The sequence below is a fragment of the Rhinichthys klamathensis genome, unplaced genomic scaffold (genome assembly GCF_029890125.1).
Source record: "Rhinichthys klamathensis goyatoka isolate OS25496 unplaced genomic scaffold, OSU_Roscu_1.1 h1tg000197l_1, whole genome shotgun sequence".
Classification (NCBI taxonomy): domain Eukaryota; kingdom Metazoa; phylum Chordata; class Actinopteri; order Cypriniformes; family Leuciscidae; genus Rhinichthys; species Rhinichthys klamathensis.
In genome coordinates, this window is record NW_026606723.1 from 726149 (window position 1) to 749498 (window position 23350).

Below are 23350 nucleotides of genomic sequence, written 5' to 3' on the forward strand. Positions count from 1 at the left end.
CGTAGTATAGAGCAAGTTATATACTGTTCATATGATTTTAAGGTTTTGTTTAAAGTACAGTGGTTAAAATCTCCTATAAAAAACTTGGGGGCCTCTGGGCAAATAGAATCCAATCTATGAGTGACATCCGCAATCACTTGCGTTGCCGTTGAAGCATTGGCTTACGGGTGAATATACACAAGCGTATAAAACAGCTGTTGGAACTCTCGTGGTAAATAGAACGGCCGAAGAGACACAGTCAGCAATTCTATGTCCGAAGTGCATATCTTTTCTCTCACTACAGTGTTACAGTAGCCTACCTTTTATTTACGTAGAGGCACACTCCTCCTCCCCGACTTTTCCCAGTTGTCTTTGGGTCTCTATCCAGACGAATTGGGCTACCAAACCCACTCAAGACTAAGTCCTCATCCCGGTCTGACTCCCTCAGCCATGTTTCCGAAAAGGCGAGAAGACAAGTGTCTCTTATGCCGGGTTTGCACTTAATCCAAGCTTCCAGCTCGTCTGTCTTGTGTCTTAGTGACTGGACGTTTGACAGCAAGATTGAAGGGAGTGGGGGTAGCCTATGGCGGTTGTCGAGCCTGACGTTTTTAAGTCTCCGATGCAGGCCGCCTCTCCTCCCTCTTTTCCGATGTTTACTTCGTGCTTGCAATCTGCACAACTCAGCCGGAATATCTGGTATAATACCAGCAGACGATGTTCGTAGGGAGATCAGAAACTCTCGGCTATGGATAACTTTCCCCAGTAGGCTACACCATACTCCGAACCGTAGCAGGTGGAGAGTTCCAGCAGTAGCGTTATCACAATCAATAAAGCGAACAGTTGATCGAAAGTCTTTAAAAGCCGCATCTCTGTATCACTGGTGCTTTCCACTCACGCATAAACATCCACAATAGACACTCGATAAAATAAAACAGACACTGGAACAAACAAACAAACACTGGATGGGCGAGCTGCTGGGTCGCACACGCACTGGAGCGCCCCCAGAAGATAAGAGATTTTAATAAAGCATTATTGAATGCCTATATGTAATGTTTGTGTGGGGAATCAAAGTTTTTAATGAAATATACAGAGAAAGTTACCTGTAAACATTTGTTTGAAAAAAACAAAAAACAGGTTTCTTTTCCAAGAATGAGAGGTAGGCCATGAAGAACTGTGCACGTAGCAGTGATGACAGTGCTCTGACAGTGATGACAGTGCGGGGTTTTTTTGTGGCAGTGTCGCTTAAAACATGGAAGCTGCACCAGAACTAGTCCAATTCCATGCCTTCACACAAACTGTTTGTGTTCATTCAAGTTATTTAATGCATTAAGATGAATTTAACAAGAAATCATTCCAAACAATTATCCCTTTAACCAAAAGCCCAATCCATATTTAACTTTTTTTTCTTTTCTTTCACAGATCAATGCAGTTTAATCGCATCACAATCAAAAGCCTCAACCAAGAATTATTTTCAGCACTTGATCTACATCCTGCTCGAAACTAAAAAAGTGGCAGTTGAAAAGAGAGTTTTCAAGAGTCTTGCGCAAATTAAATATATGGTAAGCTTGTCAATGCTTCTTTCTTAAACAAAATTCTGGTACTGTTTTAGCTCAGTTTTTTTTTTTTTTTAATTCTATGTTGTAACATTTATCAGAGGGCTGACGTCACTGAATTTAATATTCCATTTTAAACTCTTTTTTTTTCAGAGCACTGTCATCACTGCTATGTGCACAGTTCTTCATGGCCTTCCTCTCATTCTTGGAAAAGAAACCTGTTTTTTGTTTTTTTCAAACAAATGTTTACAGATAACTTTCTCTGTATATTTCATTAAAAACTTTGATTCCCCACACATACATTACATAGGCATTCATATATGCTTAATTCAAATCTCTTATCTTGGATCAGACATGCAAACTCTGCATTTGTTTCATTTATTTTCTTTTTTTTAATCCAACATTTTGTCGAATACAAGTTCTTAATTATTATACTGTTATTATTTTTTTGTCTGTTTCAGACAATACTTAAACAACCATAATTAATCTCTGCTAGTTGTACGTAGACCTGATACTTTGTTATATGGATTTTGGTTATGGATTTTCATTTGTAATGTAACCAGAATTTTAATATTGCTGTTCCTGTTTTTATTAGGACTGTGATTGGCACCCAAAACTTCTTTAATCAGGATTCTGACCGTGACAAGGGAAGACAGCCAGGATTCTCCCTCCACAAGCACTATTTGGAGTCTTCTTGCATTATTCTAGACGGAGCCATAGTCATGGATGATCTTGAAAACTTTCCAGGTGCCATGTGCCTATAATGTTTAGGCTGATTTTGAGTTTTTCTTTCCCTTGGACACAAATCTCTAAATCCAAAACTACATTCACTTAAAAACCTTCTGTTGATCGAAGGCTGTTTGAGATTTTGTTAAAGGTAGTTCACCTAAAAATTTAAATTCTGTCATCAGTTTATCACTCTCATGTTATTCCAAACCCATAAGACTTTGTTTAGTCTTTGAAACACACGTTTAGATATTTTTAAAGAAAACCAGAGAGGTTTCTGACCCTCCATTAACCAAAACTTAAAAGATCCAAGAAGGTCATTAATATGCTAAAATTAAATGGATTCATTTTACAATGCCTTTTATAACCTTTTTGGATATTTTAAGTTTTGTTTACCTGGACTTTCAATGAAGGGACAGAAATCTTCTAGATTTCATAAAAAAATATCTTAATTTGTGTTTCAAAGTCTTATGGGTTTGGAACGTCAGGGAACGTCACTCTCTCTCCTCTCCAACTATAGCTGGTGTGTGGTGAGCGCACTGGCGCCGTTGTACTGTGGCTGCCGTCGCATCATCCAAGTGGATGCTGCACACTGGTGCTGGTTGAGGAGAGATTCCCTGATATGATTGTAAAGCGCTTTGGGTGTACAGAAGTACATTATGAAAGCGCTATATAAATGCCTCATTCATTCATTCATTCATTCATCAGTCATGATTTGTTGTAATGCATATTGTTACATTAATGAAAAATCTTACAATGTAAGAGGTGCCAGAATTTTGGCATTGTTTGGTACATTGTAATGCCTGAAGAAAATTGATGAGTAATAAATAATGAATGTTTTGCCTAAGATCTGTTGTTGCTTTTTGTCTTAACATATTTGGTTTATATACTTCAGCTTACTTGAAAATGTTAAGGCAATCGGTTTCCTAAGATTTTCCTAGTAATGTGAACACTAATAATAAGTTAAAACAATTAATGATTTTGAGTTAACAGTAGCCTACTTGACGAACAAGTTTTCTTTACTAAATTAATTAAGTTTTGCCAACTAAAAATTAATACACTATTTGAAATTTTACAAGTAAAGGCTTGGCAACAGAATCGGAAAACAATACAATGCTGAATAAAGTCGTAGTTTTTGTTATTTTTGGACCAAAATGTATTTTCGATGCTTCAAAAATTCTAACTAACCCACTGATGTCACATGGACTACTTTGATGATGTCTCTATTTCCTTTCTGGACAAGGACAGTATACCGTGTATACATTTTCAATGGAGGGACAGAAAGCTCTCGGACTAAATCTAAAATATCTTAAACTGTGTTCCGAAGATGAACGGAGGTCTTACGGGCTTGGAACGACATGAGGGTGAGTCATTAATGACATCATTTTCATTTTTGGGTGAACTAACCCTTTAAACACTTCTCACTGGATCTCACAGCGCTGTCGTGATGTCATGTGACCGAGGTCTGAGCTCGCCATAGACAGCCGCATGGGGTATTTTGCTTTTATAGAAGTCAAAGTAAAGAAAAGATGTACTTCATTATATATTTATTAATTCTTTTGGCAAAATTTCACATTCATAAATGTAAATCCAGCGCTAAAAAAACGAATTTTGTTCTTTTTCTCCATGAAGTTGTACATTATATTAATCTGATTTCTGGCTCCAACAACAAAAAGGCAATTAAAACTGTCAACATATGGTCCTCTTTCTCTTTGTAATGGCCCATAAGCAATGTTATAATCTTGTATATTGTTATGTATATTTTGGTTAGTCACTTGTGATTTGTACCCTTTTTTTGCAATGGGCTATATGCACGCATAACTTCCGCGTTTGACGCAAGGATGCTCGTGCGTTTCCGGTTGGGGAGATTTAAAGTGGAGGAAAACCGAGGAAAACGGGATTATGGCAGAGTCTTCAAAATTTACTGTCCTCTCGTCTTTGAAACGAAACTATAATACGTTTAGATGTAATTTTATATATAGTTATGTTTATTTAATATAATAAACACAGAAGCATAAAAAAAATGAGGAGTGTCTGTTTTGTCTGTTTTTGTGACTAACGTTTCTTTAGTATGGCAAAAGAGTATAAAAACCAATATAAATTCTCGGTATAGCATTGGACTCTACGATCGGCGGAAGTAATCCAGCATCCTTAGACCTTCACCGGAAATACCGCCGTGCATAGAGCCCATAAAGATGACTAATCGATTAAAAAAAAAACAACAAAAAAAAGACAGCCGGCACGGTTCAAATAATTAGTGCTCTTTCGTTCCGCATTTGTAGCGTTCTGTCGTGCAACCTTTAACAAATTGTAGTCGCACCTATACGAAAGAAGTACCAGTCTGAAGCACCGCTTCAGTTGTGAAAGACTATCACAAATAATGTAAAACAGGCCTAAATGCTATATAGTGCTTTCAGACTATAAGCCTAGCCTACTTAGTTTATCACCGTAGTAAGGCACGCTAGTACATCTCTAAACGTTAAACTATAATGTTTTATATAATATTTATATAAATGTTGTATATAATTACTTTATTACTGCTAGCGAGCTAACTAACGTTAGCTAGGATTAATATCCAATCGATCTCACTTCTTGGAGAGCATTAATTTAAAACTGACTAAGGAGACATCCTTTTTTTTAATATAAAATTCAGTTTTAGATTATATTCCACGTTTCAGTACATAATATACATACATTTAAAAAACGATATGACTTAAGTTACCTTTCATAATCAGGCTGCAGCCGCTTCTTTGTGTTGACTGTCAATGGACCGTTGAAATTTGAACCGTCGCTGCGGAAACCGTAACCCAACAGCGGGGTTATTACTACCCAACGATTGTTTAAAATGACCCAACATTTTTTTTTTTGCAAATAACCCTACATATTTGACCCAATATCCTAACGGTTGGGTTAAACAAATAACCCAACGTTTTTTACTGTAGCCTACTATAGTACTAGCCTATTAGGCCTAGTAGCCTATTAGGCCCTACTAGAATTTTAGTATAGTCCTCCTCCCTGAATTTGTTACAGTCTACTCCTTCCTTATGTGTACAGATGTGACGTAATGACGCAAAGACATGCTCGAATCTCCCGCGGAAATCCACCAGTACCACTGGAATTAAAAACATTATTACAAGCTTTTACCGTTTTGAATCAAGCTACGGCAAGCGGATAGCGTTGAACACTGGCTGGTTATGTATTTTCTCAAATATGTATTTTAGATAATTTTTAACCCCAAAAAAGCTACGGACTGCAGCTTTAAAGAATAAATCATTTCAGTTATTTGTTCATTTCAGTAATTCAGATTGATTGCAATTGTTTGTTGAGGAGTGTATAATTAATCTCAAGACATTTTAGAACTTCTTTTACAGATTTCCCAAATGACAAATCACTTAATATAAAGCCAAGCAACACCTTGTCTGTTCCAGTTCTGAAGACCCAGCTCTTCATCTCTGGATGGGTCTGTTTATTTGCCTTCATGTTATTCATTGACTGTGTGCCTGTGACTGTGACTGTGACTGTAATTTGAGACCACCCATTTCGTGATGGATAACATGTCTTATCCTGTGATACTGACTCTCATGGTGCCCAGAGACTCCAAATCATATAGGCACTTATACTTCGCTTGTTTTCTTTCCCTCTATCTGCTTATTTTGTCAATGAATATTTGTCTTGTCATAGTAATTATAAAGGAGAAATCTCTACATGAACCAATGTACATGTTCTTGTCTCATTTGTGTATAAATGGGGTTTATGGAGCCTCTGGATTCTACCCTAAAATGATGTCTGATTTAATATTGGATTCATATGTGATCTCCTCTCATATGTGTGCTCTGCAGATCTGTGTTATTTACAGCTCTTTACTGTGTGAGTTTACAATACTAACAGTGATGTCTTATGACAGATATGTAGCCATATGCAAACCTTTAGATTATCATTCCAAATTAACTATATTTACCTGTGTGAAATTAATTCTGTTTTCATGGATTGTTCCCAACTGTGTCTCAGTTATAGCAGTCCTGTTATCAAACTTGAGGCCATTTTGTAAAAATCACATTGATAAATTATATTGTGACAACTGGTCAGTTGTAAAACTGTCTTGTGCATCATCTTTTGTGAATAATGTCTATGGATATATTGTCGCCGTTATATTGATTAGCTGTGCAGTTATTATCATATTATCCTATATTAAACTGATCTCTGCATGTAAAGCATCTTTAGAAAACAGAAGGAAATTCTGGCAAACGTGTCTGCCACACATATTATCGCTGATAAATTTCACTTTTGCTTTCCTTTTTGATTTCATGTATAACAGATATGGTTCAAATGACATTCCAGAGAGTCTGCGTAATTTTTTGGCTTTAGAATTAGTCATAGTCCCACCTGTTTTTAATCCAGTAATCTATGGGTTAAATATTAGAGCAGTGCGCAAATTAGTTTTTATTTCCTTTCTTGCAGCAAGAAGTAGGTTAAATGTTTCACAAGCACCAAAAATATGTCAAATGTAATTATTTTGTGCACTTTTATGAAACAGAAATGCTAAAACAGTTGTCATGACAATGTTTATGCGTAAATGTTTCACAAGCTCAAAAAGGTTTAAAACCTCATTTGTGTTATTTGTGTAAGGTAGAACTTTTGCTGTGTTTCAGCTGTATTTCACATATTTTCTCACTTGGCAAAGAACGCTGTTGATGCTACATAATGTGAATAATGTTGAATGTATTGAGTTACATTTTCAACCCAGTGTGCATTCCTTTATGACTCTCATGTTAGTGTTAATGTAAATCATATGATCATAGATGATCATGGGTTCCATAAGTGGACTGTTAGCAATAACATGATAATGGATTTAGTTCTTGGGTAGTTTTTGTTAAAAGCATCTGAGATGTTTTAAATTAAATGGTAAATGTGTGTTTACTCTTAATGTTTTAGATACATTCCCTTATTAAAGGTGCAATGTGTAAAAATTGTGAGTATCTATTAACAGAAATGTAATATGACATCCATAACTATGTTTTCAGTGGTGTATAAAGAACTTACTTAATAAACCGTAATGTTTTTATTACCTTAGAATGAGACATTTATATCTACATAACCGCGGCCACCCCCTTCTATGAAGGTTGACATATTGTGACGTCATGTTTCTACCGCAGCCGAACGCGAACAAACAGCACTACAGAGCGCGTTTCGTCACTACCTTGAAAGAGAAGGTAAGAAAGAGACTTTTCCCTTGTCAGTGGTGTAAAATATGTAGTTGGATTGTTTCATGTAATTAGTTCTTCTCCCTCGCTGTGTTATGGCTTTGCTATTTGGGGATAAATGTGCTGGTTACGTTCGTGAGACAGCTGATTAGTACTCTTGTCATTGACCATAAAACAGTATGTTACAGGAATCGCCAACCCGTCGATCGCGGTCAGTCGATCTTGGAAGCATTTTAAGTCGATCGCGAAGAGTTTTCAAAATCAGAGAATTTTGAAATCAGCCTATTGTGTGTAGTAAATGGTGTCTAGGGGATGCGGAGGCGCGCGCGCTGATACGGTACTGATCCACTTGTCCGTGTGACACTTCAGTCGCGCCGCACTCCACTTTATTCCTATGGGTGACGTCACGCGACTTTAACGCGCCTGCAAAGCATCCGGGTAAGGCGGCGCTTCATTTGGAAAATTGCTGCGCGTCAAAAAGCTGGCCGATGCTCATCTTTATGCAAATGAATCCGTCAAACGCGACGCGTCTATCCAATAGAAGTAGTCTCTCGAGGGGCCTTAGTTCTAGACTGGCCGCTGGGTCAAAACCACGCCCATAGCGGTAAACTTGAGGAACGCCCATCAACTTACAAATGTGGAGAGGCGTGCGACACCACGCTTCAGTTGTGTCGCAAAAGTGGATCAGTACCACAATCATGTCATTTTTGCCACGCGCACCTTTGGGCTCATGCGGACGCGTCGAGTTTAAACAAGGCTTTACGCTTTAACCAGCTCAGCCACAGTAACAGCTCATATTTAGCCATCTAAACTTTTACTACCCTGTTAGAAAAAATATATAGTTGCATAGTTTCATGTGGTTCTTCTCCCTCGCTGTATTATGGGTTTGCTATGTGGGGAGAAATGTGCTGGTTACGTTTGTGAGACAATCAGCTGATTACTATTATATTATACTGTATATTAAGACCCTTGATCCTCACCTGACTATGGCTTTGTAAACTTTATCACTTTTACACTCTTGGCTTACTCTGGCTATTCTCTGCTGTCTCAGACGACGATATGTTTGTCCCGTTTTAGCCAACGTAGCTTCTTCGAAAGGGAAGGGTGAGCAGTGGGCTGAGCGAGCCCTTAGTGCAAACTCGCAACCGAACCGCTAGATGTCGCTAAAAATCGCACACTGCACCTTTAAGACACTGTACATTTTCTGTCTTATTGTGCAACATGTTCTCACTCCCAACTCGTCACATATGGACACTTGGTCAGGACTCCTTGGCGTCACTTTTTAGCACGCAGGGTAGCTAGCGTAAATTGTTGATCTGCAGGATACTTCATTCATTGCTTTCAAAGAGAAACCTTTGGTTATAATGCTGCACTGCCATATTGGTATTACCACACATTATATTGAATTAATAGGAAACCATCTGATTTTAATGAGATAACATTACCAAACGAGTCTCCCTGTACATTCTTTCATCTCAAAAGTCCTAAAGCTTTCCTGTAGCTCAAACAGTAGCCTAGATCATTGGCACTTGCAACGCCAAGGTCATGGGTTCGATTCATAGGGAAAGCAAGAATTGATAAGAATGTAAAATGTGTACCTTGAAATACAATCTAAGTCACTTTGGATAAAAGCGTCTGCCAAATGCATAAATTTAAACATTTAAATGGTTATTTAATCAAATTTGGGAATTTTCCCTGTTTATAAAAAGTGTGAGAAAGTTATGTTCATCTTCATTAGTGAACAGATCAATGGACAGACAACAAGACACCTCAACATATAGGTAAGCCTATACTGCAATCTGAATTCTGCAATTCGCTCATTCTAAAATCTGAATACAAATTTACTTATGTTTTTTTTTCAAGCGCCTCCATAACCATAACTCTCTGACCTGCCTGTGTTCGCACATTGCAGGATGAGGGAGAGAGGCTGACGACTCAGCAAGCATAAGAATAAATTACAATTGAAGTTGGGCGTTTACCCTGATTGGTCTGAATACTGCCTGTTCATGCCTTGTCATTGTCTGTATCCTCCTTTTGTTCTTTTTTTCTTACTGCGGGAGAAAATGGATGTGTGGCGTGAGAGTTTGCAGCCTTGATTTAAGACAGTCAATATAAAATACAATATAATAGCCTACATAAATATAACACTTCATAACTTACACGCTAGTGAAATGCCAGAGAATTTGCACGGTCAAGTAGCCCATTAATTGTCATTGTTTCCAAGTTCTCCAAGAGTTTGAAGTTATAAATACTTGGGTTGAAATTGATTCTAAACTAACTTTTAATGAATGTGCACTGAACAAAACTTAAAAAATGCATCAGCGGATGTACTTCCTTAGGAAACTATATAATTTTAGAATAGACAGACACATTCTTGTAATGTTTTATAAAAGTCTCCTCCAGAGTGTTCTGTCCTTTGGCCTTATCTGCGTGTTTGGCAACATGTATCACATTTTTAGCTACCTGATAATATTAGTCATTTTCTAACGTTGTTAGAAAGGCCATCAGCATAGGCGCATGCGCTACTTTCAGTCAGTCATCAGCAGCCGAGAGAGTGTAAGATGCGAGCTGGACTGTGTGTGAAAGTGTGCGTCAATAAACGAATACCACACACACACACACACACACACACACACACACACACACACACACACACACACCTATATACATACACATCCATCTACAAACCACCCTGTTAAGCAATCCATCCTGTGTACCGCTGTGTTGTGAACAGTTAAGACTGGAACAATAAACCTCCTTTTGGATTGAACTGATCTGAATCCAGTGTGTTCTGACCGATACCCCATTGATGAAGTTAGATCTGAGCCATTACCTAATACAGTCCACTTTTCCAAGCTCTACTATCGAACAAACGTTGTTGGATTGTGATTGTCATTTCTGTCTTTAATTTTTTTATATATTGTCATTTTATTTATATATATATATATATATATATATATATATATATATATATATATATATATATATATATGTATGTTTACTGGTTTGATTGTGGTGTCTATGTTTTTAGAGAATATGTTGTGACAAGGGCGTGTAATGAATGACCACATGAATTTCCCCTTGTGGGATAATAAATTTCACCTTGACCTTGGACGTTGGTCAATAAAAGACATCAGGAGGAAAATAACTAATGATTATGTTAAAATTATTCAGATTTATGTGCCACCCCAGACTGTTTGCTGGCCCCTGCCTGGCCACCCCTATGAAAAAATCCTGGCTCCGCCACTGACAGGTGAGCAAATGTACTAACAACTAATCAATGTTATAAGTTATAGCTCAACATGTCATGATGAAATGTTAGAATATGATCTGTAGGCTATGTTATTCTAATGTTGATCTAATACTGCTTTTTTTATCAACAAAGTTTGTACAAACACTTGTGTATACATTGACATACTACAACATAACAAAGACTTTCACACTAGGGGGCTATTGTTAATTTATATGAAGATATTAACCCTCTGATGGTCTTCAAAAAAAAGTCACACTCGTGGTCTTCGGGGTCTATTGGACCCCAGACAACAACATTTAATTTTGTAACCGAACAATATATATATTTTTTAACAAATATAATTTTACTCTGTTTATTAATGTTTTTACTCAACATTTGTGCAGTTTTTGGAGAATTTATGATTTTTTTTTTAATTTCTATAAATAAATAAATAAATATTTAATTAAATAGGATTTTTACAAAAAAACAGCATTTTATGTTAAATAAACTTTATAAAAGACCCAGATTTCTAACTTTCATTCCTGGGGATACCATGGATAATTTTACAAGGTTTAATGTAAGATTTTTGCCCATTTTTTGGAAAATACAGGTTAAAATTTGTAATAAATCACTTTAACCACTAGATGGCTATAGAGCTCCATTATATGCTATTTGCTATTTGAATTACTGAAAGATATAGTTTCTGAAGTTGGATTCAGTTGGATTCATATCTAAATATTATAAAATCACAATTATAACAAAAATAATATAATTTTTGTCAAAATTTAGCATTTTTTGTACTGAAAAAACACTATGCATGGTAAACCGCATGACTTCTGCAGACAGGGTTGGAGCAGGTTTGGCACTTCACTGTTGTTGTTGTTGTTGTGTGTGTGTGTGTGTACATTTTATTTTTATTTTTATGTGTACAGTGTCACCAATTTATTTTTGTGGTGGTTCTTCATTTTGTATGATTTTATTTGACAAATTATAAGACTTTTTATAGCCTTACAAATGTATTCCTGTGTGTGTGTGTTTGTGTGTCTGTGTGTGTGTGTGTGTGTGTGTGTGTGTGTGTGTGTGTGTGTGTGTGTGTGTGTGTGTGTGTGTGTGTGTGTGTGTGTGTGTGTGTGTGTGTGTGTGTGTGTGTGTGTGTGTGTGTGTGTGTGTGTGTGTGTGTGTGTGTGTGTGTGTGTGTGTGTGTGTGTATGTGTGTGTGCGCACATTTTCAATGCGTCTAAGTGTTACCAATTTATTTTTCTGGTGGTTCTGCATTTTAGATTATTTTATTTTACAAATGATAAGAGAACAGTTTTTATAGTCTGTATGTATTCCTGTATAAATGTATTCCTCTTTATGTGTGTGTTTGTGTGTGTGTGTGCGCCTGTGGTGAGCATGATAATTTTGTGGATGTTTTTTGCAGTGTTGGAAGTGTGCCACTTTATTTCAGTCATTTCTGTCTATGTGTTCTACGTTGTTTCTGATTTTGATGATGTTATTTTGTCTATTTTGATTGCGGGGTCCAATAGACCCCGAAGACCACGAGTGTGACTATTTTTGTCACGCCAACATAAAAACAGATATCATTAAAATTCTTTTTTTTTTTTTGTAGATCTAGAAAGTGTTGAGAGCCGTAGAAAGTTTCAAACCATTTGGACAAAGAGAACATTTTTTTTTATTTGAGCAAAAGTCATTTGGGGTCCAATAGACCCCGGAGACCATCAAAGGGTTTTAAAGCAATTACAAATTTTCAATGTTTTAATTGCTTTTTGCTTCATAGAAAATCGGAGTGAATCAATATAAAGCTCGATTTCTTGAATAATTTGATAATATATATAATAAAAATGAAGTAAAATAAAAAATTTTACAGGAGAATTTACATTTATGAACATACAATTTTGCCATTAAAAGAATAAAATTAAGTATATAAATCTGACTATGCTTAGTTCGGTAACACTTTAGAATACGGTTCCTTCGTAACTACACAAGAACCAATGAGTAACACAACATTAACAATCTAGTAACTATTATTAACTAACAAGAAACTCTGATTAACGAACTAGTAAGTAATAGCGCACAGATGAAAGTGGTAGTTCACTATTAAGTAATCAATAACTACTATTTTTTTAATGCTTCCCAGAGAACTACTGAAAAAGTTTATTAACAATCTAGTAACTATAACTGTCACGTTTGTGTTTGATCTTCGGTTTTCTGTATTAGTCACATGTCTTTTGTTTTCCCGCCACTCTTCTGTTACCATGCCAACCATCATTAGTTCACCTTCATCACCTGTGTCTTGTTAATTACCTTCATCAATCGCACCTGGTTTATGTTCATCAGTATCTGTATTTAGTTTGTTCAGTTCAGTCAGTCTTGGTCTGTAGTTAAAGTTATATGGATGTGTTTAGTGTGAGTTTCTGCCCGTCATTCTGCCTGCCTGTCTGTACCTGTGAGTTTCTGGAAGTAAACGTCTTGTATTGGAGCTTTTCGTCTTTGAGCCCTTATTCACACGCGCTACACCGTGACAATAACTAAAAAGAAACACTGATTTACCGGACAACGGAAACCCTGCCACAGTCATGATAAAAACATCAATGTATTCACTCATCCATAAGCATCATTAGATCCATAAGCTTGATGTCAAGTTCCATAATTCAACTGGAATTTTGCGTCATCAACCTACGCCTTTGTTATTGTAAGAGGTTAGCGACCCCCGAAATAAATTACATAGGCTGCGTCCCAATTCGCCTACTTATACTACGCCCTAAATGTATGTACTCTTTTTGTGAAGAAAAAGTACTTTTGAGTGTATATCAAAAGAGTAGGGAAGCTTTGGGACATACTACTTCGTCATCTTTAACGGACAGCTCTGTCGCGTGCATCCTATAACCGTAAACTGCCCTGTCAATCATCTCGTCACAGTTAAAATTCTCCATTCAATCTAAGTTAATTTGTTACCATTTCGGAGAGAAATGAAGCACGTTCATCTGCCATTCATGGGTCTTTCATGCGGAGACTCTCCTCGTGTGTTTGCAATTTGAATGCAATGATGCATTTAAAAAGTTAATGACTAAACGTATCTTTACAAAAGTTCAATGTGCTGCAGATGCAATATAATGTAACCAACATTGAATAAATACATTTTCGTCAGGTTAGATACTGATAATTAATCACTCAAACAAACCCCTTTATCTAAACCTCTCTACACAACCGCCACACTTGTGCGTCCTCCATGTCTCTGTAGTTGTTTAACACTTTTCACTCGTGTTTGTAGTTCTAACCGAATCTCGTCCAACGCGCGATGGGTTGTGGGCAATATCAGCCGTTAGAGTGTGCATCGATCTGCATTTTGGATTCTGACCGGATATGGTAGACCCTCCGGGTCTCTTTGGAACACTCATTTCAACATACTACGATTTGGGACGTACTAATTCTATTTTCAAATACTATTTAGGACGTGATGCGTGTATTTAGGACGTGACTATTTAGTATGCGAATTTGGACGCAGCAATATTGTATCTTTAAGTGTGGTCCTCGAGGCACTGCTGTTTCTGTTCCAAGCATAGCAGCTGGACTGCCGGTAAGTCCATCTTTGTTTACTCAACGTTGAGGGTCCAGTATTTTGATGATGGAGAGGTGACATTCACATTAGTCTTTTTATTACAGTTTTTTCAAATTGCTTACACACTAAAAGTGGAACTTGAGGCCCACTCAGTGAAACCATTCACTCATGTACCTAATCTTCAGACCAAGTCTGCAAAACTGCAAGCATATTATACGCTTTAAAGATTATACGCTTTAAACGCCACACTCATTTACTGATGACCTACACCCAATGATCATGTGTGAAAACACTATACATAAATTGATCACATAGAAATCAAAACTCCGTTTTGAGAAAGAAAGTATTTTTACATATTTATGTTTATGAATTTATGTATATATATATATATATATATATATACGTATGTATATATTTACATATATATATTTACGTATATGTATGTATTTATTAGGGGTGTAACGGTACATGTATTCGTATTGAACCGTTTCGGTGTAGGCTTCCGGTTCGGTACGCATACAAACCGAACGATTCCTTGGACCATTTTTCCTGCCGACAAAATCCGCGCTGGCGGGACGGCGCGACCACCACAACGTTGCGCAACATCAAATGGCAAACCTTATGAAAGCGGCACGAAACTGCGCTACTCATTATATTGTGCTTCACGGACCGTTTATCAGTTCGGACCAGCAACATCTGTGCAGCGCGAGCCGATCTTAAAGGGGTCATATAATGGTACATGCACTTTTACAAGTTGATTGTACTGAAATGTTTGTTGGCAGTGCCTGTACACAACCATCATAAAATGATAAAAATCCATCCAGTGTTTTTGTTTTAATCTCCTTATATGTTTTCCCCTGTCTCAAATCAAGCCGTTCGACCTTGTGACGTCACACGCTCGGAAGCCCCTCCCACGAGTGTTGATTGACAGCAACGTTTCAACACAGACCCGCCCTCGCTCATGAGGGAGCTGTCAATCATAGTCTGCGCGGACCGGCGCGGTCATTGTTGATATGCTGGAGCACTGTCTATGAGCAGAATGGCGTCTAAGCGATTGTGGTGTTCTGTTCTTGGGTGCAATAAGGAACACAGCAGTAATTTTAATGTTCCTAAATCCGAACCACTGAAGACTCAGTGGCTGAGTTTTGTTTTCGAAGGGAATATTCCCCACGAGCAACGTCAATGCTTTCATGTTTGCGCGAATCATTTCTCACCAGACTGCTTTATAAAGGAGGGTCAGTATAAAGCTGGTTTTGCTAAGAAGCTGCTCCTGAAAAAAGGATCGGTACCAGATATTCGTGTTCCTGCTGAACCTCTAGAACAACTGAAGTGAGTGTAACGTTGTATTAAACTTTATATTAATAATTATATTAATCTTTGCAAATCGCTAGCTGCACGCTTCACAATGAATGCGTCTAAGGTTTACACTTAGGGTACATTACGGCATGTTTTCTATGTATGATGTTCTCAATATAATTCATAATCCCACGTTTATACTGAACAACGCGTTATGGTTATTGTGTTACAAACGGTGTATGCACAGCACAGAGAGGCGGGGTGAGCAAAGCTCATTATCATTTAAACTAAGTCATATGCACTGAAACGGCGTGCTGAAAACAGAGCTGTTTTTGACCAAGTAAAATAAGTGTTTTCTTACAATACTAATGAGAATTTGTAATTAAAGTATATTACAAACTTTTAATTTAGACCCTAAAGAATCATACTAGCTTGTACAAAAATGGCATTATATGACCCCTTTAATCGAGCGACACTGTTACTACACAGCGCTAAGAGATCCAGTGAAGAAAACATTTGAATTCGCCACTGAAGTAATAACATCGCTGCGAGATCTAGTGAGAAGCATTCAAATTTCTCCGTTATTAACCGTAGATCTCTATTAGATCAAACAGCGCTGACGTGGAAACCAGGAGAAACATTGTGCCGTGAATTATCTAGTTATAGGCTTTAAGTCCACAGATCAGCAACATTCACCATGGATTTAATAGTAACACTAACTGTAACCATGGAAGTTTGGCTGGAATAGTGAAATGCTTTCAAGTACTTCACACATTTTTTTCCAGCACTTCAAAACTCAAATATTATCTAAATATTATATATATAAATATAGGCCTATATTTAAATGTTATTTTTAATGTGATGACCAAAACATTATTTGTTCATCCCTTAAAGATTACCCCCATTTATAAACCTGAAAGTTTCAAGATGTAGGAAAACTCAAACTTATTTACAAATATTTTTTCTTTTATTAAATAGGAAATTTCTCTGGCATTTCTTTCTTTTTGCTGTATCGAAAATGTACCGAACTGTGACACCACTGTATCGTATCCAACCGAACCGTGAATTTTGTGAACCGTTACACCCCTAGTATTTATATATATTTATGTGTGTGTGTGTGTGTGTGTGTGTGTGTGTGTGTGTGTGTGTGTGTGTGTGTATATATATATATATATATATATATATATATATATATATATATATATATATATATATATATATATATATATATATATATACACTCATCTAAAGGATACACCATACTAATACTGTGTTCGACCCCCTTTCGCCTTCAGAACTGCCTTAATTCTACGTGGCATTGATTCAACAAGGTGCTGAAAGCATTCTTTAGAAATGTTGGCCCATATTGATAGGATAGCATCTTGCAGTTGATGGACATTTGTGGGATGCACATCCAGGGCACGAAGCTCCCGTTCCACCACATCCCAAAGATGCTCTATTGGGTTGAGATCTGGTGACTGTGGGGGCCATTTTAGTACAGTGAACTCATTGTCATATTCAAGAAACCAATTTGAAATGATTCAAGCTTTGTGACATGGTGCATTATCCTGCTGGAAGTAGCCATCAGAGGATGGGTACATGGTGGCCATAAAGGGATGGACATGGTCAGAAACAATGCTCAGGTAGGCCGTGGCATTTAAACAATGCCCAATCGGCACTAAGGGGCCTAAAGTGTGCCAAGAAAACATCCCCCACACCATTACACCACCACCACCAGCCTGCACAGTGGTAACAAAGCATGATGGATCCATGTTTTCATTCTGTTTACGCCAAATTCTACAAAACACACTGGAAAAATATTGGTACAACCCTTTTTCTGGTCTGGGTATTTAAGGCTAGGTAGCAGAGCAGTCTTTGGGAACCTGTAACCAGGAAAACCCCCATACAGTGCTGTGTCAGTGTTTTCCCGGTGGAAAGCACTCACACACTGTGTCTCTGTCAGGAATGCATTGCTTACTTTTAGAATCATCTTTGAGTAATTGATGTCATGTATTTATTATTTCTGAATTGGCTGTTAATTGCTTTTGTAATTGGCATGATACATTTTTACCTGACAAATAAATGTTACATCTTGATTTATTCTGAAGTATTCTGAAATCATTATTTTAGTAGATTATGAGGAGGCTGGTGCTACCGCAGCTCTGTGTCCAGGATAGGTCAAACTAAAGGCGCATATGAACGGAGCAGTAGGCAGGTCATCTGAAGACCATTTGATTTCTGTCTATCACTGACTTGGCAAGTTGTATGGAAGTGGCTAAATAAACTACACTTTTTTGTATGAGTGAGCAGTAGGCAACCGACTTAAGAGGTATTAGCAAACCCTGCACCCTCTGACCAAGATCAGACTGGCGAGGCTGTGTCCGTGAGATCCACGTAATCCCGGAGCGTGTGACTCTATGCGGCATTGGGTCCCTTAATGAATGAATAATTGATAGTATGGGATATTCAGAATAATCAAAGATCTAAATTACATCATAATCAATATTTATGATTATTTTATAAGAAACAGGATCTAAAGTTGATTATCAGTCAAAATTGGAGTCAGATTAAGCGTAGAGCTAAAGTAATATTGAAACTAAATTCTAATAAATTAAGTGAACTTCACTGGAGCGCTGAAAAGACATACACGCATTATCCCTTCGTCCCAGGCCGTTGGATTCCGTCTTTGGACCAATGGGTGGTCCTTACAGCTGCATACCTCGGTTGTAACGAGTGGTTATTTCAGTCAAAGTTGCTCTTCTATCAGCTTGAATCAGTCGGCCCATTCTCCTCTGACCTCTAGCATCAACAAGGCATTTTCGCCCACAGGACTGCCGCATACTGGATGTTTTTCCCTTTTCACACCATTCTTTGTAAACCCTAGAAATGGTTGTGCGTGAAAATCCCAGTAACTGAGCAGATTGTGAAATACTCAGACCGGCCCGTCTGGCACCATCAACCATGCCACGCTCAAAATTGCTTAAATCACCTTTCTTTCCCATTCTGACATTCAGTTTGGAGTTCAGGAGATTGTCTTGACCAGGACCACACCCATAAATGCATTGAAGCAACTGCCATGTGATTGGTTGATTAGATAATTGCATTAATGAGAAATTGAACAGGTGTTCCTAATAATCCTTTAGGTGAGTGTATATACTACGGTATATATATATATATTGAATGTATACAAGCTACAATGATTGTTTCACAGCAGCTTCACAATAGTATCAAATTCAAAATTGCCTGAGAAATTCTATAGCCAACAAGCCAATAGTGTCAGCTCAAGTCACTTCAGTGTTGATTCAGTTCAGTTTAATAACTGTAACATTCATCAATTGTGCATACATACTGTATATACAGTGTTATTGTGCACATACCTGTACATGTACATGTGACAAACTCCTGTAACTCCACTGCACACTGAACAAGCAAGGTGCAGGTGCAGGTGGTGCAGGTGGATTAATGTGAGAATGAAACACAGGTTTTAATTTAGAAACATGAAAGACGGGATGAATTCTCCTGTGTGCAGGAGGACGTTTGAATCGGACTGCCACCGGACTAAGGATCTTGGTGACAGTGAACGGGCCGATGAATTTGGGAGCTAGCTTGTTAGAAACGGAGCGAAGTTGAATGTTCTTGGTTGAAAGCCACACGGCCTTAGCCTTGGTGCGCGCCCCCACCTGAAGCAGAGTCACACGGCCTCTGGTCCACGTGCGGTGGCACCTCTGGACGAAGGCGTGAGCGGAGAGGACCGCGACTTCAGATTCCAGACTAGGAAAAACAGGTGGCTGGTAACCTAAGCTACACTCAAACAGAGATAGGCCCGTGGATGACACTGGTAACGAGATGTGAGCGTACTCAACCATTGAGAGCTCCTGACTCCAGGAGGAAGAACTCTTCGATACCAAACATCGCAACACTCTTTCCAAATCTTGGTTGGCTCTCTCAGTTTGGCCATTGCTTTGGGGATGAAACCCTGAAGATAGACTGACACTCGCTCCCAGTAATTTACAAAACTCTCGCCAAAATTTAGACACAAACTGGGGCCCCCTGTCCATCGGGAAGCCATGTAAACGAACGACGTGATCCACAACAGTCACCGCTGTCTCCTTGGCAGAGGGTAATTTATGCAAGGGGATAAAATGGGCCGCCTTCGAGAACCGGTCCACTACGCTCAAAACGACCGTCTTGCCCTGGGAGGGTGGTGATAAAATCTAGCGCTATGTAGGACCAGGGTCTCGAAGGGACAGACAGCGGTTGGAGTAACCCATCTGGGGGTCGATTGGAAGTCTTACCAGTGGCACAAATCGAGCAAGCCAAAACAAAACTGCGAATGTCACGAGCCATTAATGGCCACCAGAATCGTTGCTTGACCAAAAAACTGTTGTGGTTAACTCCTGGATGACAAGCCACATTAGAACAATGCCCCCACTGAATAAAGTCAGACCGTAATCCCTCCGGCACAAACAATCGATTCGTTTGGCAACCGGGCGGAGGCGTTACCCCTTCTAAGGCCATCTTGACCTTCGATTCGACCTCCCATGTGAGTGTGGAGACAAATAGGGTCTCGGGTAAAATGTACTCGGGAGTGGGCGGCGTTCGGAATGGTCAAAAATGTGCGATAAAGAATCGGGTTTGATGTTTTTGGAACCCGGGCAGTACGAGAAAGAAAAATCAAATCGACCGAAAAAAAGTGCCCACCGAGCCTGCCTGGAGTTGAGTCTTTTGGCGGTTCTGATATATTCCAAGTTCTTATGATCGGTCCAGACGATAAAAGGTACCCCTGACCCTTCTAACCAGTGACGCCATTCCTCCAATGCTAACTTGACTTCCAACAACTCTCTGTTACCAATGTCATAGTTACATTCGGCAGGTGATAAACGATGGAACAAAAACGTGCAAGGATGCATCTTGTCGTCTGTGGACGAATGTTGGTAAAGTACTGCGCCTACCCCCACCTCTGACGCGTCGACCTCCACCACGAACTGACGTGATGGATCAGGGGCTATCAAGATGGGAGCTGAAACAAAGCAGCCTTTCAGTTTGGTCAATACATTCTCAGCTGTATCCGACCACCTGAACGTAGTTCTAGGGGAGGTCAAGGCAGTCAGAGGATCGGATAGTTGGCTGAAATTGCGAATGAAACGCAGATAGAAATTGGCGAACCCCATAAACCTCTGTAGGGCCTTACGGAAATCTTGCCTTGGCCAATCTACCACAGCCTTAACCTTCTCATGATCCATACGTACCCCCTCAGATGAGATGATATAACCTAAGAAAGGAACAGATTGTGCATGAAAAGCGCATTTCTCCGCCTTGACAAAAAGCCCTTTCTCTAGCAGTCTTTGAAGCACTTGCGGGACGTGCTGCACATGCTCCTGGAGATGAAAAAATAAATATGCCGTCGAGGTAGACATATATGAACTGATCGACCATATCTCGCAGCACGTCATTGACGAGAGTCTGGAAGACCGCTGGGGAGTTGGACAGCCCAAAAGGCATGTCCAAATATTCAAAGTGCCCCCTGGGGGTGTTAAACGCGGTCTTCTATTCATCCCCCTGCCTTATGCGAACCAAATGATAGCCATTACGTAAATCCAATTTCGTGAAGACCGATGCTCCCTGCAACCTCTCGAAAGCTGAAGACATCAGCGGCAAAGTATAAGTATTCTGCGCCTCCTCGTTCCATTGGCACTCTGCTGCCAGGGTTCGGAACTCGATGGAATAGTCAGATACCGGTCAAATACTCGCCTCATATCCTCGGAGAGTGCCTAGAACGAGGCGCAGCATGGATCCTGGTTCTCCCACACTGCCGTTCCCCATAACGCCACTCTTCCTGTCAGCAGCGTCAGGACAAATGCCACCTTCGTTCATTCGTTGTTGAACATCCTGGGTTGCAGAGAAAAGTGCATGGAACATCTGGTCAAGAAGGCTCTGCAGTAGTTGGGTTCCCCCGAATATGCCTTATGAACAGATAGGTAAGGTTCTGACTGGAAGGGCGGCTCCGGTGGTGTGGGCTGGACCGGCGGTGTGGGTGGCGCAGCGGGACCTCTCAGATGTTGGAGTTGCTGAGTGAGCTCAGACACCTGCGCCACTAGAGCCTGCACCGCCCACCCTGTGTTTGAGATACTCTCTTCCTGTGCATCCACTCTCGTGATGCTGTGGGATATTATGAACTCGTCCACCGTCGATCCTCCTGCTGCTTCCATGAAAGGGTCAGATCGTTCTGTGACGAACAGACAGGGAGGATGCAATAATGCAGGTAAAAGGTATTTATTGGAAATACACAGATGGTCAGATATAGACAAAACACACAAACACAGTGGCTGCAGGGCGCAGCAGGGACCTCGATGGACAACTACGGTGGTGATGATGGTGAGGCTGGAGAACGGTCCGTGAAGTGCCAGGTGAGAGAAGTAATCCACAAGGGACAGATGAACACGAAGAAATCCAGAACACCAACCACGAACACGCCAGACAGAACCGGAACAGGAAACAACACCGGAAAAATCCACAACGATCTGACAAAGACAAGATGAAAACTGTGAACATAAGTAGCCACCGCTGATCAGATGCAGCTGGCGCCGCTGATCAACGGTAGTGATCAGTGACCACGCACACACACAATAACAATCACACGAGACGAGAAAGAGACATTGAATTCAAGAACCGTGACAAAAATAGTTCGCTGTTGCAAGAGATGTCTGATGTTTTGCATGTTGTGTGTGTTTATTGTGGTTTTGTGTGTAGAGTTTCAAGAAATTGAGCCATAGTTTCAGAAATTGTGTATAAGCAATTTGAAAAAAACTCTAAATAAAATCCAAGAGAAACACACAGGAGAATAAATAGAAGATAACTTTCAACCACAACACATTAAAGCAAACCATACTGGACAAAGGAACTGAGGTGACACAGGGCTTAAATAAAAGAAAGACCAAATGAGTTACTAATATACAGGTGAACAAAATCAGTAATAGGGAACAAATTGGCTCACTAGGAAACAAGGTCAGAGAAACCGAACACCACAATGAACAAAACATAATCCTGACAATGTCCATGTATATAACCAAATGAATAGCCCAACTTTACAGTGAATATTGCCATAAAAGTTAAAGCCGGCAATGGCAGCCTGCCTAAACATGCAATTAAGCATTTAGAGATATATATCTTTTTTCCTCTCAAAATTATATTCATATTGGGTTTTTCTTTTTCTTCTGTTAAACAGTCAATAAAATCACTAAAATCATTATACTGCATTAAAGATATTTAATTGTAGAAGGTGCTTTTTTCTAAAGTGACATATGGAATATCAGCAATTCAACAAAAAGCTGCAAGACAACAATAATGGAGTGACATCACCTTTTGTATATTATTTGCAGTCTAAAACCATGAACGGCCTAATTATCAAAGGGCTGATAACCCATCCCATCCCCTGACCCACTGTTATATAAACTTTACTGGTGATTCAGCCACCACGAGCACTTGGAAATCTCCCTCAGAGCACAGAACGGTATAGGAAGAACTTTCGAGAAAACCTCAAGATTAACACACTTGTTTTTTCAGGTACACACACAATTCAGTTGGAATCACAATTCAGTTTTTTAGTTTTCTCATCAAAGGATTTTCTCTGCTGCATGAAGTATTTGACTGTAAATATGTTATGTGTATGACCAAAATGTGTGTGTACAAAAAGAAAATGCATTTGAGGAAGTGTGAAATAAGCATTGATTATGATTGTAATTTTCCTAAGATGCTTTTGTTTATGCATTTTTGTCTGGTCTGCATTAGTTTGTCAAGTGGA

At 39.0% G+C, this 23350-nt stretch overlaps 1 protein-coding gene across 1 annotated transcript; it reads left to right on the plus strand.

Annotated features, from left to right (window-relative positions):
- Positions 1 to 5803: 5803 nt before the first annotated feature.
- LOC130096541 (olfactory receptor 154-like) lies at positions 5804 to 6960 on the plus strand. The gene is made up of 2 exons (XM_056263085.1): positions 5804 to 6722; positions 6908 to 6960. Exons 1-2 carry the CDS (start codon positions 5804 to 5806, stop codon positions 6958 to 6960), a joined length of 972 nt encoding a protein of 323 aa, XP_056119060.1.
- The last annotated feature ends 16390 nt before the right edge of the window (positions 6961 to 23350 follow it).

Coding starts and splice junctions, on each gene's coding strand:
- LOC130096541 (XM_056263085.1), top strand. CDS start 5,804: ATGGATAACATGTCTTATCCTGTGATACTGACTCTCATGGTGCCCAGA. Junction 6,723..6,907: donor TTCCTTTCTTGCAGCAAGAA/GTAGGTTAAATG, acceptor GCTGTGTTTCAG/CTGTATTTCACATATTTTCT.